The following is a 16,820-nucleotide window of genomic DNA, read 5'->3' as shown; positions in this document are numbered from 1 at the left end:
ATCTTATTTTTTTTACAATGACATTAGGGTTTTTCACACTGCCCTTAACCCCAGGTTATTGTCATTCTAAACACAGCTTTTAACCCCGGGTAAAGGAACATTTCACACTTGTAATTTAGAAGCAGGGTTAGCACCACTTTTTACCCGAGGTTATAAAACCCTGCTCCGGAGCAAGGTTAGCACTGCTTTTGCAGCGTTAACCCCACATTAGGGCTTTTCACACTTGTAATATTTAACCCTGGGTCATTCTAAACCCAGGGTAAAGGGAATCCTGGGTTATCTTGCTTCACGTGTCACACTGCTCATGATTTACCCGGGGTTAAGAAACTAATCCTGGGTATTTATAAGGTGACGTTTCACATTGTACATTCCTAAATCCTGGGTTAATGTTCTTATTTGCATATTTGCAGTGTCAGTGTCATTGTTTAGATAATATGGCAAGCCGTTTTGTCTTTTATTCATTCTCAGGATATGAAATCTTGATATCAACAATTCAATTCTTGATATCAGGAATTACATTTCCACTAGTAACAATGTTAATTCTTGATATCAACAATTCAATTTTCACTAGTTAAAACGCTACTTTTTGATATCAAGAATTACATTTCCACAAATTCAATTGTTGATATCAAGAATTGATTTCTTACTAGTTGAAATTCCAATTTCACGTATCAGAAATACAATTCTCACTAGTAAAAATCATAATTTTTGATATCAATAATTAATTTGTTACTAGTGCAAATATCTATTCTTGATATCAACAATTGAATTGCTACTAGTAACAACGTTAATTTTTGATATCAATAATTTGATTGTCACTAGTGACAATATTAGTTTCTGATATCATGAATGTGATTGTTACTAGTAAGAAAGCCATTTTAGATATCTATATTATACTGATATCAGAAATACATTTTTACTAGTAGCAATTCAATTGTTGATATCAAGAACTGATGTTTCAACTAGTGCCAATTAAATTCTTGATATCAAAAATTCGCATTTTTACTAGTAACAATGTAATTATTGATATCAAAAATTATGATTTTTACTAGTAGGAATTGTTTTTCTGATATGTGAAATTGGAATTTCGATTAGTAAGAAATCAATTCTTGATATCAACAATTAGCATTTTAACTAGTGAAAATTGAATTGTTGATATCAAGATTTCATATCCTGAGAATGAATAAAAGTCAAAACGGCTTGCCATAGGATAAACGCAGCACGCGACCTGTTTACATAAGCTCTAGCATTGCGCATCCTCGTATTGCCGACTGTACTATCGAGTTTATACTGAATTTGACATTTCGGACTATAAAGGTAAGAATAAAACGGTCTCTTCTTCACTCAAATTGTCGTGTTTTCTGTCAGCATTTGACGTTTTTCCTCTCAAACGCTGATTTTACTGTTTATATACAATGCTCAGTGTTTCTGTGACTGTCCAAAGCAGGCAAAGTATGTGATTGGTTGTCTGTTGCTAAGCGTCTAGCTGTAACATTCTAACACCGCATCGTTTCACACTGGACAAATTTCACACTGTACACCGCAAAAGCAGTGCTAACCCTACTCCGGAGCAGGGTTACATAACCCCGGGTAAAAAAAGCGGTGCTAACCCCAATTCTAAATTACAAGTGTGAAACGTTCCTTTACCCGGGGTTAAAAGCGGTGTTTAGAACAACGATAACCCGGGGTTAAGCGCAGTGCGAAAAGCCCTATTGCGGTGCCAAACTTGTACAGTGGGAAACGACACGGTGTTAGAATGTTACAGCTAGACGCTTAGCAACAAACAACCAATTGCGTGCCTCATATTCACATGCTTTGGACGGTCACGGAAACACTGCACATTGTATAAAAACGTCAAATTCAGCTTTTAAGAGGAAAAATGTCAAATGCTGAGAGAAAACGCAACAATTTGAGTGAAGATGATATATACACAGGGTTATTACTAAAACTAAAACCATAAAAAAATTATTTACTTGAAATAAATGTTAACTGAAAAAAAAAAAAACTGAAATAAAAATTAATAGAAAACAGACTTTAAAAAAAAAGGACATAAACACAAAACAAATTACTAAAACTTTAACTAAAATGAAAATAAAAATGGAAAAAATAAAAATTCTAAATATTAATATCATCTCTATGATACTCAAATATCACAATGTTTATGTTTTTCTTTTAAAATAATATTTTTGTTCCACATTAGAGTAATGAGAATAATACTTCATTTTTATGGCAAATGTGCTTCATAATATAATCATAAAATAATATCATTTTCTCATATAATATAGAAATTGCAAAAATTATGCTAAAAATCATTATGCTCTTTAATAGGCTAAAAATTACGAAAAAAAATATTTTTCTAAATCTTTTTTATTTTCACCATTTTAAGGGAATTATGCATTTATATATATATATATATATATATATATATATATATATATATAAAAAAAAGTATTCTCAGGTTAAGTACCTTCCTCTTCTAAAACTGTATTTAATGATTTACAATAGTACACATATCAATAAACACGTTTTTCAGCAAACAACAAAGACAATGAATCTGAGAAATATTCATACCTCATCAAATCTGTCAAAAAATGCCCCTTCCTGCATGAAACAAGGAACAGGCCTTTGCCAGTTGAACTCGTACGGTTTTGCCATTTGACCTACAGGATGGAAAATAAAACAACAGCATTCAGTACGAGAGAATGAGTGAATCTGAGATTTAATAATCATGGGAGGTCCATATAAATCAGGCCTGACTACATCTCAGAAGTCCAGCCCAAAAGATGCTTGGACCAACAGAGCATGTGCGGTTTTTAAAAAAAAAAATATATATATATTTCAGAAACTTCAGCATCACTATTATTATTGCTCATCGCAACAGTTTTGCACATACTCTCCTGAAAATCTATTTTTTGCAATTCAACACACAGAAATGTCTTCAACCTTAAGTAGATTTAAATGGTTTCATCTTTAGATGTTCCTCAATAAAAATAGCCTAACAAATCATCCATGACACTCTATCAGTCTGTTCTCCTGAAAACAATATAGTAAAATTGCGTTGGTTTTTTTTGTTTTTTTACACATTAGGGTAAATGAGAATACTTTATTTTATATGGCAAATGTGTTTGATTCTCGTAAAAATAATATAATATTCTCCTAAATATAATATTAAAAAATATTTTAAAAATTCATTATGATATTTAATGTCATTTTACTTATCTAGTAAAAGCATCTGGATTTAAGATTTTTTTTTTTTTTTTAGATATTTAGACTGTAAACAAGACAAAAATACTAAATAAGAAAAGCAGTTTTTGCAGTGTATCATTTTAAAGGAATTATTTTTCCAATTATGCATATTTAAAAAATCTCAGGTTTAGTACCTTCTTCTACTAAAAAAGAAAGGAAAATCGCAATCTGTCGGTCTGTTCTCCTGAAAACACTCTGACACTCAGGTTCTCATGGTTAATGAATCACACGTTAAAGATTGCACACGGAAACTTCAAAGTGCTGCTCATGTCTGCTTGAAAATCATCAATGAACAGCAGCTGAGCTCATAGTATCCTACAGAAGAGATTCACTGAAAACACCACAGAGAAAACACAAAGAGAGAAAGAGAGAGAGATGTGGACTAATAAGCACACATCCTAAAGTGTGTCTGTCCTGTGAACACATGCTGTAAATCTGTGAAAGTAAAGTCAATTCATGAAATGCATATAGGAAATCCAGCTCATACTGATATAAAACATGTTCACTGTAGCTCAATATCTCAACATTTTAATACTTCAGTATAACAAACATGCAGTATGTAGTTCATTAAATGACAGTGAACTGAATACATGAGATACATAAATAAATCCACACTCACACATTAAGACAGGAGTCATTAATGAAAGCAGATGTCAATTGAAAGGCTGAACTTTGTACTCCAGACAAGATTAATTCACATTAATGTCAGGGCGGGGCAAGTTGTCACATGTATTTTATTTAAATTTTGTTAACTACAATATTTGTTCACAAAACAATTGCTTAATATTTTAGATTTCACATTTTTACACTTATGAATTGTTTTGTTGCATATGCTTTACTATCTAAATTATGATGAAAATCATATAATACTACAGATTCCTGTTGTGACAACATGCCCCACTGTTAGTTTAAATAATTTTTAAAGGGAATTACTGATGGAAATGTTCAAAAGTTTTATTGTGCTTATACAAAAATGACTTAAAAAAAGTAAATTGTAAAAAGTAAACGTGTGACAACTAGCCCCGGTTTCCCCTACAGTATGTTGTGTGGGAATACATGTATTTAACGCAGGACAAACAATTACTCATACATTTACTGTAACATATAATGTTCTGAATGAAACCGTTTTACAACATAAAACAAACAAACGACAGATATACGTTACAAGAGTGAATCAAACGCACTGATTGAATCAGTTTGTCTCAAATCAGCTGATTGATGGACAGATGTTGATTTAATCTCAATAATCCGAACTAATCTGAGTAATCCAGACGATATTTAACAGATGATGCCTCATTGTTAAAGTTCACTTCATTTTATTTGGTAAAAGTTGAGTTTGAGTTCACTCACCCGCTATACTGCTGCTCCAGTGTGATTGATTTTCCCTTTAATGCCTGATGGGAACGTTAAAACATTTCAGATGATTGAACAGCGACACCCACAGGCCTCCTTCTGCATTACAGCATGAGAACTTGCTCGGCAGACCATACAGATGTATCACATGGACGACGATTTTCCTCTTTACGTTCTTGAAAATATCATTAATAACACTTTATAATAACTAATTAGGGTAAAAAAAAAAAAAAAAAAAAAAAAAAAACCCATCATGTTCCGTAAGTGCCTGAAAAGGTCGAAACATACGTTATACTGTAGTATCAGACTGCTGACTTTTCCTAATCTTATAAACAAGAATTCAATTCGATTATTCGCTTGTCCTCCATAAAATTTCTTACTTGACTTACTGTATCAGAGACCCTAAGATACTAAATATAAATAAATGCCATTTTCTCATGCTCTGATATGCTCACTGTATATATGGCAAGCCGTTTTAACATGTAGGCTAATTCTTAAAACGTAGTTACTTACGGAAGCTTGTTTCCGCCACTGAATAAACAATAAAAAAGTATAATTGCGACTTTTGATCTTGCAATTCTGACATTATAACACGCAACTGTGAGTTATAAATCCAGAATTGTGAGTTATAAAGTCAGAATTGTGAGTTATAAAGTCAGAATTGTGAGTTATAAACTCATATGAAGTTTTTTTCCTCAAAATTGGACTTTGTAACTCGCCATTGCAAGTTTATAACTCGCAATTTTGACTTTATTTCTCACAATTGTGAGTTTATATCTCACAATTCTGACATAACTTGCAATTGCGAGTTTATATGTTGCAATTCTGAGAAAAAAAGGTCAGAATTGTGAGATAAAAAGTCGCAATTACCTTTTTTTTCTAATTTAGTGGCAGAAACAAGCTTCCATATGTGCTAGTATCTATTTTCATGCTATTTATTTTTAGATAATGTGATTTTTTTTGTACTTTTCTTTAATGTTTTTTTTTTTTTTTTTTTTTTTTTTTTTCCTGGGGTCAAATTGATCGCAAACAAAAGCATTGTTAAAATCATCTATTTCTGATGCTAACCAACTTTGTTAACAGGATTAAAGCTTCAATAATATCTGTATGTTGTGTTTTTATTAGGTTTATAAAACAGATAGTTCTGGTCCTTGATTCTGATTGGTTGAGCCACGTGACCTGTGACCTCATTACATCAGTATTACTGCACCACTGAAATAAATAGGCCTATTAAAATAAATGTTTTGATGGACTAACCATTTTATGAAAGCAATAAGCTCCAACAGTGAATAACAGCATTGTTAGGCACGAAATATAAAGGGAAAATAATAGGAACCTTTTGAAGTCAATCTCAATCGAACATTTAAATAATTAAATTTAGTAATTAGAAGTGTCATAAACTATTAATATACATTTAAAAATACACATTAAGTGTTGCATAATCAGTGAGAGTGACAGTCTACTGTAAAATAGATCTAAAAGGTCACATACACTTTATTTCACACCCATCACACATTAAAGTTACAGCCAAAAGGAGCATTATTGTTCAAAGCCCAAAGTTCACAAGAACAATTTTATTAAAACCAATGCACAACACGAGCACGACTTACATTCAACAATATTTGTCTTCCAAAGATCTTGATATTTGTCAAACTAATAACAGAAGTGGACAAAATCAAATGTCATTAAATGTTAAATCGGGATCTTTTCTGTCAACAGAAGTTGAAAATAATAAAGTGGCATTCAGTAGCATTCATGATCAATAGTCTGACACGTCATATCTAGCCTATCTAACTCTGTAGTAGTATAAATATCTTAAAAGTGCGCTTACGGTTTATACAAAAATGAGCTCTATTCATCAACACTTTTTACATTCCACATCTAACATAGATTGAACATTCAAAGGCACGGGACTTCACTTCAAAACGATCAAAAATATTCTCGAGTCATAAAAGTAATTCAAGTAATCTTACATTGCAAAAAAGATTTTGGTCGAAAGGAAACAATGGCACAGAATCGTGTTGTAAAAATTCAATAATACTTCTGGAAGTGAATATACAGGATTCATTTTACATGTAAACTAGTGATCATGGGGAAATTAAGTCATTGAGTAAATGATAAACGCTCTTTAGTAGCTGCAGCTGCTTCCCAATGACGTCACTCAAATGATCAAGACTCTTTTCAAAGCAAATTGTAAACAGATATTATGCAAGGTTTCAACATTTGTGTTTTAAGACAGTTTAGTCAGACCAATCTCAAAAGAAAGTGACAAGAAACACATTTTGGCTTTTTAGTATTTCACATAGATCAGATTGAGCATTATAAATATCAAAACCTTGCAAATATACAGAAAACGAAATGTCAAACTTGGTGTTGATAAACTTGAAATACATAACTAACCCAATTGGAGCAGATTAAAAAGATTTAAAAAAGTAAAAACTCTTAGTTAAATTATAATCTAGAGAGCAAGTAGAAATAACAGCTAATCAAAGTGCTTAATGAAATCACTAATTAATTATAGATGTATGGCATAAAAGTAGAAAAGAATTAACAATCAAATTTCACTTGGCATAAAAATCCTTAAACATATCCTACATCCAAAACGGAACATAATAAAAAGAAAATATTACATGCTTTCTGACTTCTGTAGAAAGATTGCATAATACCTCGGGACATCCAAAGTGCATATCCATTTTTTTTTTCTTTTTTTTTTCTTTTTTGCCTTCATCTGCATTACTAATTTTATTTATTACTGAGGTGAATCTCAAGAAACCTACGCCCAGGTCATGTTTTACCCCAAAATCAATAAGAAATAATATTTTGTATAAAGAAAACAAAGCTTATTTAATGACATTAAAATATTTCCTGTTATAGTGCCACCAAGTGGCCAGTTGCTGCGTCCTTTGTCACGCGATTTTTATGACATTAAGCACATCGCGCCACCCCCCACCCAAAATATTACTGTAATGCAAAAAAATAACAATAAAAAATATAGGTGCGAGCAGCAATTATTGGGGTTCAAGCTCTATAAGTTCTTTAAGCACATGCGTAAAAGGTATTATGTTTATTTAGCAAGCCTGTAACCATCTCAATCATAGATGGAAAAGACCATTTACAGCAAATACAGGAAATTTAACATAAAAATATATGGTTTTAAAAGCTTTTTAACAGTTAGAGAGGTTAAGCCAAAAACCTAGGACTAGTTCGCCAACTACGGCGCCCCCCCAGTGGCCGATTTCTATCAAATTTCTCACAGGCCTCTAGGGTCGTGAGTCAAACAGGCCCAGCGAGTTTCATTTCGATCGGCCTCCGTTAACCTTGTCTGATAGCTGCTCAAAATTCATTGGCTGATGGCGGACATGTTTTTTGAGATACTTCAATGTCCTCATACACAATCATGGCACCTTGGACCAAGACACTGCATGCCAATTTTCAAGTCAATTGTACTAATGATGAAGTAGTTATAGCCATTTTAATGATTTTTTCTCTGTTATATCGCCACCAAGTGGCTAGTCACTGTGTCTTTTGTCATGTGACCACAGAATGAGCTCCTACATAGGTGTGCCAAATTTGGTGAAAATATCTCATTCCGTTCACGACTTATAGCCATTTTAGTAAAAGTGGCTCCGCCTACTTTGAGCGTTTTGGCAGCCTTTAGGGACCGTGAATCGAAATTTTAACTTTGTTTTGATAATTATTGACAATGAGACTCTTGATACAGAGAATCTTGCTGCACTGATCCGATTGGGCCAAAAACCTAGTACTAGTTCTCAAAAGTAGGTTTTTCAAAAAATCCAAAATACCTGAAAATTTAGCTAATATTTCGACAAGCGACTCTAGAGCCAAGGATTCCAACGATATAAGACACTTGAGCCTATGCTTAATGGAGAATGCTGATCCATGGAAAATTTAACAATTACAATAGGGTTTCAGCGCTACACGCTTGAACCCCTAAAAATGGATGCATTATTACTGAATTTTTAAACATAGTGCCTTTTATGCTGAAAAAAAATTGTCACTGATTTTGGGGTGAAAATGACCTGAACATGTTTTTGTGAGATTCACTCATTGATTAAGGTGACCTATTGATGCTAATCGGAAAATTCTGCCCGTACGACAAACTGCAGTAACAAAAGAAAGAATTAAAACAGTTTCCTAAACAGAAACTGGAATTGAAATGGTCCCTTAATACAGCAAATAAACCACTATGCATTTATATATATATATATATTTTTTAAAACAACCCAACTGTGTCTGTTATGGGTTCAAAAAGAAAAAAGCTTATATCTTGAAACACATCTTCACAAATTGATAATAGTTCATCACATTACAACACAAGCTATATTGCTGACATTTACAAATGTGTAGAAGCACAAACGCTCGGCTGACTGTAAGCATGCATCCCTGAAACTGTTCCAGGTCAGTGTTGGACAGGGTTTCAGCACCTCCAGACCAGTATATGTTCATTAGTACAGGTGGAAAAATCACTCCTGTAATATATACAGCAAAACTCAAGCACTCAGCAGCAACTTTTGCAAGAAGATGAATCAAATAATCATCATCCGTTTCAGTGCAAATAAACCATGAACCTTTCAGAAACTCTCATGTCTGTAGAGGCCCGTTCACACCAGCAACAATAACTATAAAGTTGTGCTGTCAATCGATTAAATAAAATTAACTAATTAATCACGATTACAATTGCACCTAACATTAAAGATTTTAATATATTTTATATTGAAATAATTTCACATTTAATCTCCAAATTAGTCGGCATTAACGCTTCTCATTTACTTTGAATGGTTGATGTCATGCGTTGCCGAACTGAATTGTGGGTTGTGTTGCATCGCATCACTGGCGTTGCCCGTGGCAGAAGTTGAAAAATTTTCAACTTTTCAAATGCCAACGCAGGCGTCAGCCAATCGAATCGCCTTATGCAAATACCCTAGTGCGGATGCTAGCCAATTGCGTTCATGCAACACTGGAAAGTAATGTGATTGGCTTTTGTCATTATGACGGTTGTGTCAGCACCAAGCTTCAGACACGCCCTCCGTCAAGCGTTGACTCCCTGTATGAATGCAGCTTAATGACACAGACAGCAGCAGGTTTATTAGGCTGCTGTCACTTTAAGAGCTGACTCACATGACACGGATCTGACATGCATTTTCTCACAACACTTTACGTTAATTTAAGACTTTATTTACCTCATTTAAGACTGTGCGTACGAGGGTACTCGACAAAACAGGCATTTTGGCATAATTTTGTGTGTTTTTGCACGATTCATTTGAGCGTGAAAGAGAACTCAATGCTGTACTTGTGCGCTGTCCGAAGCAGCTTTCTCGTGTGTCTGTCACATAGACAGGAGATTCACAGACAGCGCTCCAGTACAGATCTGAGATATTTTTTGCATCTTCAATGGTTTATATAATTGTAAATATTATATAATAATTATAATTGTGTGCTTGTGTGACATAGCTTTTAATGGCGAGACCAATATATCGGTTATCGGCTTTCAAATAGAAAGAATTATCGGTATCGGCCAAAATTTTCATATCAGTGCATCCCTAGATTAAAAGCATTTGCGCGAATAAGAGCATGATCATATAATGTAACACTAGCTAAAAAATGACATTAAAAGTTTAACGAGTTAAAAAATGTTTAACGCAGTTAACATCGTATCTATTTTTTTCCGTCATTTTTTATCTAGTTACATTATACGTTCACGCGCTGATATGAAAATTTTGGCCAATACCGATAACTCTTTATATTTGAAAGCCGATAACCGATATATTGGCAGATAAATCTAAATTCACATTTTTTATATAATTTTTGACAGCCCTATTATAATGCGCTAATTTTGACAGCCCTACTATAAAGATAACTATAATATCGTCCAGAACAATGCACAACATCGTTCTGTTTATTCTAAGCAGTTTTGTCATCTACTGCTTTAAATGATCAAGCTCTGAAAGCAAGATTGATTCTGATTGGTTGTCAATGTTTTTATCGTTCATCAGCTGGAAAAAAATTGTTCTGAAAGTGATTCCCACGATATCGTTTCATACACTACATGGTTGAGTACATAGTGCATAAGTACATAGTGTATAGTGCATAATTTGAGACACATCTTTATCGTTATTGTCCTTGGTGTGAACGGGCCTTAAAAGTGAATCTCACAAAGCCTGTCGAGAACACATCCGGGTCATATTTCATCCCAAAAACTCCCAAGAATGTGGTGACATATGACTCGGACTGCTGTGACCAGGATGTTTTTGTGAGATTCATCCGTTAAAGATAATTGATCGCTACAGTATCTCTATACAGTATCATGACCTGCGTTCTCTTCCATTAAAACACTTTTGTTTTCATTCATTATTATGAGATGCACATCAACAGAACATTACAAATAATTCATATTTAAACCTTAGTATGTACCCAGTCAAGTAGACTAAACAAACCGAAATAAAATAACTCCCAGCGTGATACAGATGCAGCGTTTCCACGAGCTCTCCTTCGTCAGCTGTCGATATCTCCTGGAGCAAACGCAACCCTTCAAAAAATGTCTAATATGTAAATGAAAGAACGTAAAGTGAAGTGGGAAGAGATCCTGAAGGTTTCTGAAATGGTCCGATCAGTCTTTCTTCTCCTCTTCTGTGTCGTCTTCAGATTGTGCGCCCTTCTGCATCAGTTTCTCCAGCGTGGAGGAAGAGGGAAGAACTTCCTGCTCTACATCCTCAGTCTTTCTCTTGGTGCTTTCCTGCACAAACTCCTGGATCTCCAATGGAAGCCGCCGGAATTTGTCCTGGTATTCCTGATCCAGGTCATTCTGAAGCTGTGAACACAGGGCAAAATATTACCGTCTACAGGAAATCAAAACTGACCATTAGTGCACGTTATTCTAAAAAAAAAGAAGAAAAGTTTGTCTTCGTAATTGTTCAAAATGTAATAACTTCCTCCGCCTTACTTTCTTTATCGGCTTTTGAAAACAAAACTTCCTCCAAGTCTGAAATTAGCATTACTGAATATAAACTGCAAAAAATCATATCCGACAGATATAACAAAACCTATTATATTTTCATAAAGTTGTCCGCCCACAGTAAGGTAATAAGGAGGTTAAACACAAATAAGAAACAAATAAATAATAAAAATGTGGAAATGTCAATAAAAAACAGCATGTTTCATTTCAAGAGTCAGAGAGAGGGTGGAAAATAGTCCTGAAAAAATAAATTCAACTGTTTTTGGTCCAAAAAAGTCTTGATTAATTTTATTAGAGGACTCCAAGCGGAAAAAAGAAACAAATAAATAATAAAATGCAAAAATGTCTATTTTTAAAAAAAGGAAAGAAAAAAGCATGTTTAATTATAAGACTCAAAGAGAAAGAGTGGAAAATGATCCTGAAAAATATAAATGGGATGAATTTTAATATAACTTAAAGGATAATTTATTATACATTTGAAATAAATCTAATGATAAATTCAAAATAAATTATTTATTATTATTAGAAACACTAAAATGTGGAAAAGTCCATGAAAAAAAGCAAATAACAGCACGTTTAATTGAGAATTAATTGTTTTAATGGTCCTGAAAATAATAAATTTGACCATTTTTGGTGCATAAAAAACCTTGACTTACATTATTAGAGGACTTCAAGAGGAAAAACAAACAAAAACTAAATAATAAAATGTGGAAAAAGTCAGAGAGAGGGTGGAAAATGGTCCTGAAATAAATTAATTTGATACATTTAGGCCTAAATATAATATATTTGAATTTATTATTAATTTGAAATATAATGATACTTAAAATATGAATACCTAAATATAAATATTAAATAATAATGATATTTAAAATAAATTATCATTTATAATATAATTGTTATTATAAACAAAATACGAAAAAAAAGACTATGAAAAGAGCAAATAACAGCATGTTTAATTGTAAGTTAGAGAGAGAGAGTGGAAAATGGTACTGAAAAAAATAGTTTAATATATTATAAATTTAAAATAAATGTATCAATAAATTTAAAATAAATTTGGCGCAACTTTGACTAACATTATTAGAGGACTTCAAGGGGAAAAAATTAAGCTGAAAGAACAAAAATAATGAAAAGACCCCATCATAAACGGCAAACTTGATGTGGTTGAGTGTGAGTGTCTGTGTGCTGTGACCGCAGGAGACCCGCAGGAGTCGATGGATGAACGGGGCAGTGATGTGACATGGGACAGTATCGACAGATCCGGATCAATATTCACTAATGCAGCAGCAGATCAGGCCGATCCGTGCTGCAGCGCTCAGGAATCACAAATCTACACATATTTCACCAGATTACTTTATAGATAAGAAAAAAATCTTTACTGTTATGTTCAGGATTGAAAAGCACATTTGTTCTGTTTCTGCATCTAAAAATGTGCTGCATCACACTGAAATTCTCCAAATTTGAGATTTAAATACTCCTGACAGCTTATGAAATATTTAAAGGGTTGAATGAACAGTCTCTCATTTTAGTACAAACCTGTAGAAAGTTTTAACAGGACTTCATCATTGTAAGCATGTTTACATTATGTTTACATTACAAGAATCTCACATATCTCACATTTTGTCCATATAAATATCAGCATCTGCGCCAAACTGCATATTTTTGATATCTGAATAAAACTGAGGTATTTTTTCCTCCATATTCTCACTATATCAGACCACATGAGCCATAAAAACCTGATGCATCAAATATGATACTCAACAAAAACACATATGAAAACTTTTTATTTTAGATTTTGCCTAAAGGTTCAATAAACTGTTCCATTTAAAAAAAAAAATAGCATTATTATTTCATATCCCAGGCTTTACAGGCTTAAAGTTAAATAACTGATACTGACAAAAAATGTTGTTGAGCATAAAGGCATGATAGTGAATGACAGATGCAGAAAATCAATGATTTGTGAAATATGTATTGATCTACATTGTCATGATGCAACAAACTCAACAGACGCTGTGTTTCGTCCGACACTCGTCTGTCAAACTTCCAGAAAGCAACAACACTCGCTTTCACTAGATGACTTCTGCTTTTATAACAATAACAGTAACAGTGCTAGTTATTATAATATCTCTCGTTCTGTTCATTTATGAGACATTAAACTCCAAATGAGAAGTCTAGGGACTACATTAGTCTTAAAACAATCGCTCTAAAGAACTTCACGATGCTTATATCTACCTTTTTATCTACTGTTACTACTACCATGTTTATTTGTAATTGTAGTGCCACACGGCGAACTCTTACCTTGGGTTTCTCATCTAATATTTGTTGCAGAATGCTTTTATGGGTTTCTACAAGCTTCTCATGTCTTTTAGTCTGAGCATCTTCCAGCTAGAGACATAAAAAAAAAAGACAAAAAGTGTAAAGAATCATATTTATTCTCATTTATGATGATGAGAAATGGAGAAACTCTTTTACCCTCTTAATGTGCTGCACCACCTCGTTCACATAAGAGCGGTTGATTTCCAGCTTCTCCCTAAAATCAGAGAGAGAGAGACTGTTATGGATCATGGGATGCATTTATCAGTGTTTTATTGCCATCTAGAGGCTGCTTTTATAAGGAATAATAAAATTCTTTCCGTTCCTTTAATTGCCTCCCTGAACATTAATGAAACTAACCTGAAATTAATGTTTTTTGAATCTCTAAATCGATTCATGATTAGTTTGGTGTAAATTAATATCTCGAGGGTCAATGATACAAGCATCTTTGTAGCTTAACAAAGTATTTTAATATCATTTAAGTATATTAAAGCCAAATATGCTTACAATTCCCCTCACAGAATCACCTGAATGAAGCCGTCTGTAGTCAGTTGCACATTTTACTCACTTAATTACGTCACTTTTGAGTCTGCATTACTTTATCAATTCATCTCTACAGATATGAATCCAGATCTATTTGTCAAATATATAAATTTAGACGTATGTATGCATTTGGTAGATGCTTTTATCTGGAGTGACTTTCATTGCTTTCAAGTTATATATTTTGTAAAACACCAATTTAAACCCTCTCTGATCTGTGTGTATTTCTGTGGAAAATCTGAACATACAGTTCAACCTGTTTTAGACAGGAGCGTTTCTTCCGAGGAGGCAAGAGAGGCAGTGCCTCCTCAAAACAGTGGATGAGAAAATAATCCATATTAGAATAATAAAACAACTTGACATTTAAAAACGTATAAATCACTGTCCAACAGCAACACCCGCAGGTGCCTCCTCTGATCCCATTGACTTAAAACAGACACCCTAAAGTGTGCGGTGGGTTTGGTGGGGGGTAATAGAGGCAATGATTGGATATGACTGGTTATGGTTGGATATGATTGGTTCGTGCGATAAATCCCGCCTCTTGTTTTCGTGCACGTTCTAAGCTCGTGAATCAATCGCTTTATGTCATGTAAATCAAACTTGAAATGGCCAGAAAACATGATGACTGCAGGGGGACGCCCACCTGGCAGAGCAAGAAAAAGCTCTCTGTGCTGTCTCAGGGTGGACAGAAGGCCAAAACTTTGGGAAAAAGATACATTTTCAAATGTATCCGGATTATTGTGGATGCTAGAAGCCTTATTTCAACAAAAACACACATTTTATACACTAAACAGATGAGCAGATGAACTCTTACTCTTCTGTCAAGTGCTTCTCCTTTGATTTGGCTTCATTGATCTTCTCTTGTCTCTTCTTGTCCATTTTCTTTTTCAGTTCTTTCTTTTCTCTGTAAACACAGACGGAACAGAGAGGTTGATGCTACATGACCTTCTGAATTATTAAAAGATGCTTGTGATATTGATAACGGACTCACTTCTCACACAGCTCCTTGATTTTCTTCATTTGGTTGCTTTGACTTTCTTCAGCGATGCCGGTCAGCTTCTCGATAACCTGCGAACACAGCAGAAACACCCAAATCCATCAGTCATTCTGACCCATTCATTAAAGAGGTTTCTAAAGCTGCACATCAGAAATGTTTAAATAATTTATATTTGATTTCTCACATGAAATAAGCAAAAAATAGCATCTTTCTAGATGCAGACATTTACAATGAACACTTGGCTGGTTTATTTTTATATTTACATTTGTGCATTTAACAGACACTTTTATCAAAAGCGACTTACAATAAAGGAAAGAAAGCATTAAAAGCATAAAAAAAAACAAACTCAAATTCGTATGTATATGTGTGTGTGTGTGTGTGTGTGTGTGTGTGTGTGTGTGTGTGTGTGTGTGTGTGTGTGTGTGTGTGTGTGTGTGTGTGTGTGTGTGTGTATATACACACACATACATACATACATACATACATGATGTAAATATAAAAATATCTATATTTATATTATAAGCATTATTTACAAACTATATATATATACTGTATATATATATATATATATATATATATATATATATATATATATATATATATATATATATAGTGTAAATAATGCTTATAATGCAAACATATATTGAATATAAACACACATGCACACATGCGCACACACGCACACACACACACATATATATTAATGTTAATGTTAATTACTAATAATGCTAATAATATAAATATATACTTAATAAAAATACATGCACACACATATATTTATATTATTAATGTTAATTATAATAATAATGCTAATAATATATATTAATGTAAACTGTCAATATTAAATATTATATTTAATATAAACACACACACATATTTATATTTTTAATGTTAATGTTAATTAATAATAATGCTAATAATATAAATATATACTTAATATATTGTAATGATGGGACGGCAGAGCGGGGATCCATTTGCAGCTTTATTGAGAATAGTCACCAAGGCAGACAGGGGCAAAGGCAAAGACATAAACGGGACAGGCAATGGTCGAGGCAGGCAGCAGACAAACTGTATCGGGTCACAGGCGGAGATCAGGGCAGGCAGCAAACAATCACAGTCCAGTACACAGGCAAGGTTCAGGGCAGGCAGCAGAGAATCACAACGAATAAACAATCCAACGGTAACAGGGTAAACAGTCCACAAGAAAACGCTCAGAGTTGATCACCGGGGCAAATCAAGACTTCGCAAAGGGTGTGTGTGTGTGTGTGTCTTAAATAGTCCAGGTAATGATCTGCAGGTGTGTGTGGCAATTGGTGATTGGTGCATGTGATTGGAAGGGAGGATTATGGGAAGTGGAGTCCAGGAACTGACAGGAACAGACAGTGATCGTGACATATATAC

General features: G+C 33.5%; 2 protein-coding genes across 4 annotated transcripts in view; both read right to left on the bottom strand.

The window, feature by feature from the left end:
• LOC127498081 (1-phosphatidylinositol 4,5-bisphosphate phosphodiesterase beta-4) overlaps positions 1-5,103 on the bottom strand; it is a 59,594-nt gene extending 54,491 nt beyond the window's left edge. For 2 of the 3 annotated variants that reach the window (XM_051867036.1, XM_051867037.1), the window contains exons 1-2: positions 4,597-5,100; positions 2,572-2,660 (exon numbers count right to left, since the gene is read on the bottom strand). In XM_051867036.1, coding sequence (XP_051722996.1) covers positions 2,572-2,655 — 84 coding nt within the window. In that variant the 5' untranslated portion in view covers positions 2,656-2,660; positions 4,597-5,100. Of the gene's footprint in view, positions 1-2,571; positions 2,661-4,596 lie in introns of all 3 variants that reach the window. The other variant, XM_051867038.1, reaches the window with a different exon arrangement.
• A 1,055-nt stretch (positions 5,104-6,158) lies between these two features.
• The window catches only part of LOC127498080 (1-phosphatidylinositol 4,5-bisphosphate phosphodiesterase beta-1), an 80,006-nt gene continuing 69,344 nt past the window's right edge, over positions 6,159-16,820 (bottom strand). The window contains exons 28-32 of the mRNA XM_051867035.1: positions 15,414-15,490; positions 15,237-15,326; positions 14,042-14,099; positions 13,868-13,954; positions 6,159-11,428 (exon numbers count right to left, since the gene is read on the bottom strand). Of these exons, the coding sequence (XP_051722995.1) occupies positions 11,228-11,428; positions 13,868-13,954; positions 14,042-14,099; positions 15,237-15,326; positions 15,414-15,490 (513 nt within the window). The 3' untranslated portion in view covers positions 6,159-11,227. The remainder of the gene's footprint in view (positions 11,429-13,867; positions 13,955-14,041; positions 14,100-15,236; positions 15,327-15,413; positions 15,491-16,820) is intronic.

Source organism: Ctenopharyngodon idella, chromosome 17, assembly GCF_019924925.1.
Source record: "Ctenopharyngodon idella isolate HZGC_01 chromosome 17, HZGC01, whole genome shotgun sequence".
Lineage (NCBI taxonomy): Eukaryota > Metazoa > Chordata > Actinopteri > Cypriniformes > Xenocyprididae > Ctenopharyngodon > Ctenopharyngodon idella.
This window is presented reverse-complemented; position numbering and strand designations above follow the sequence as displayed.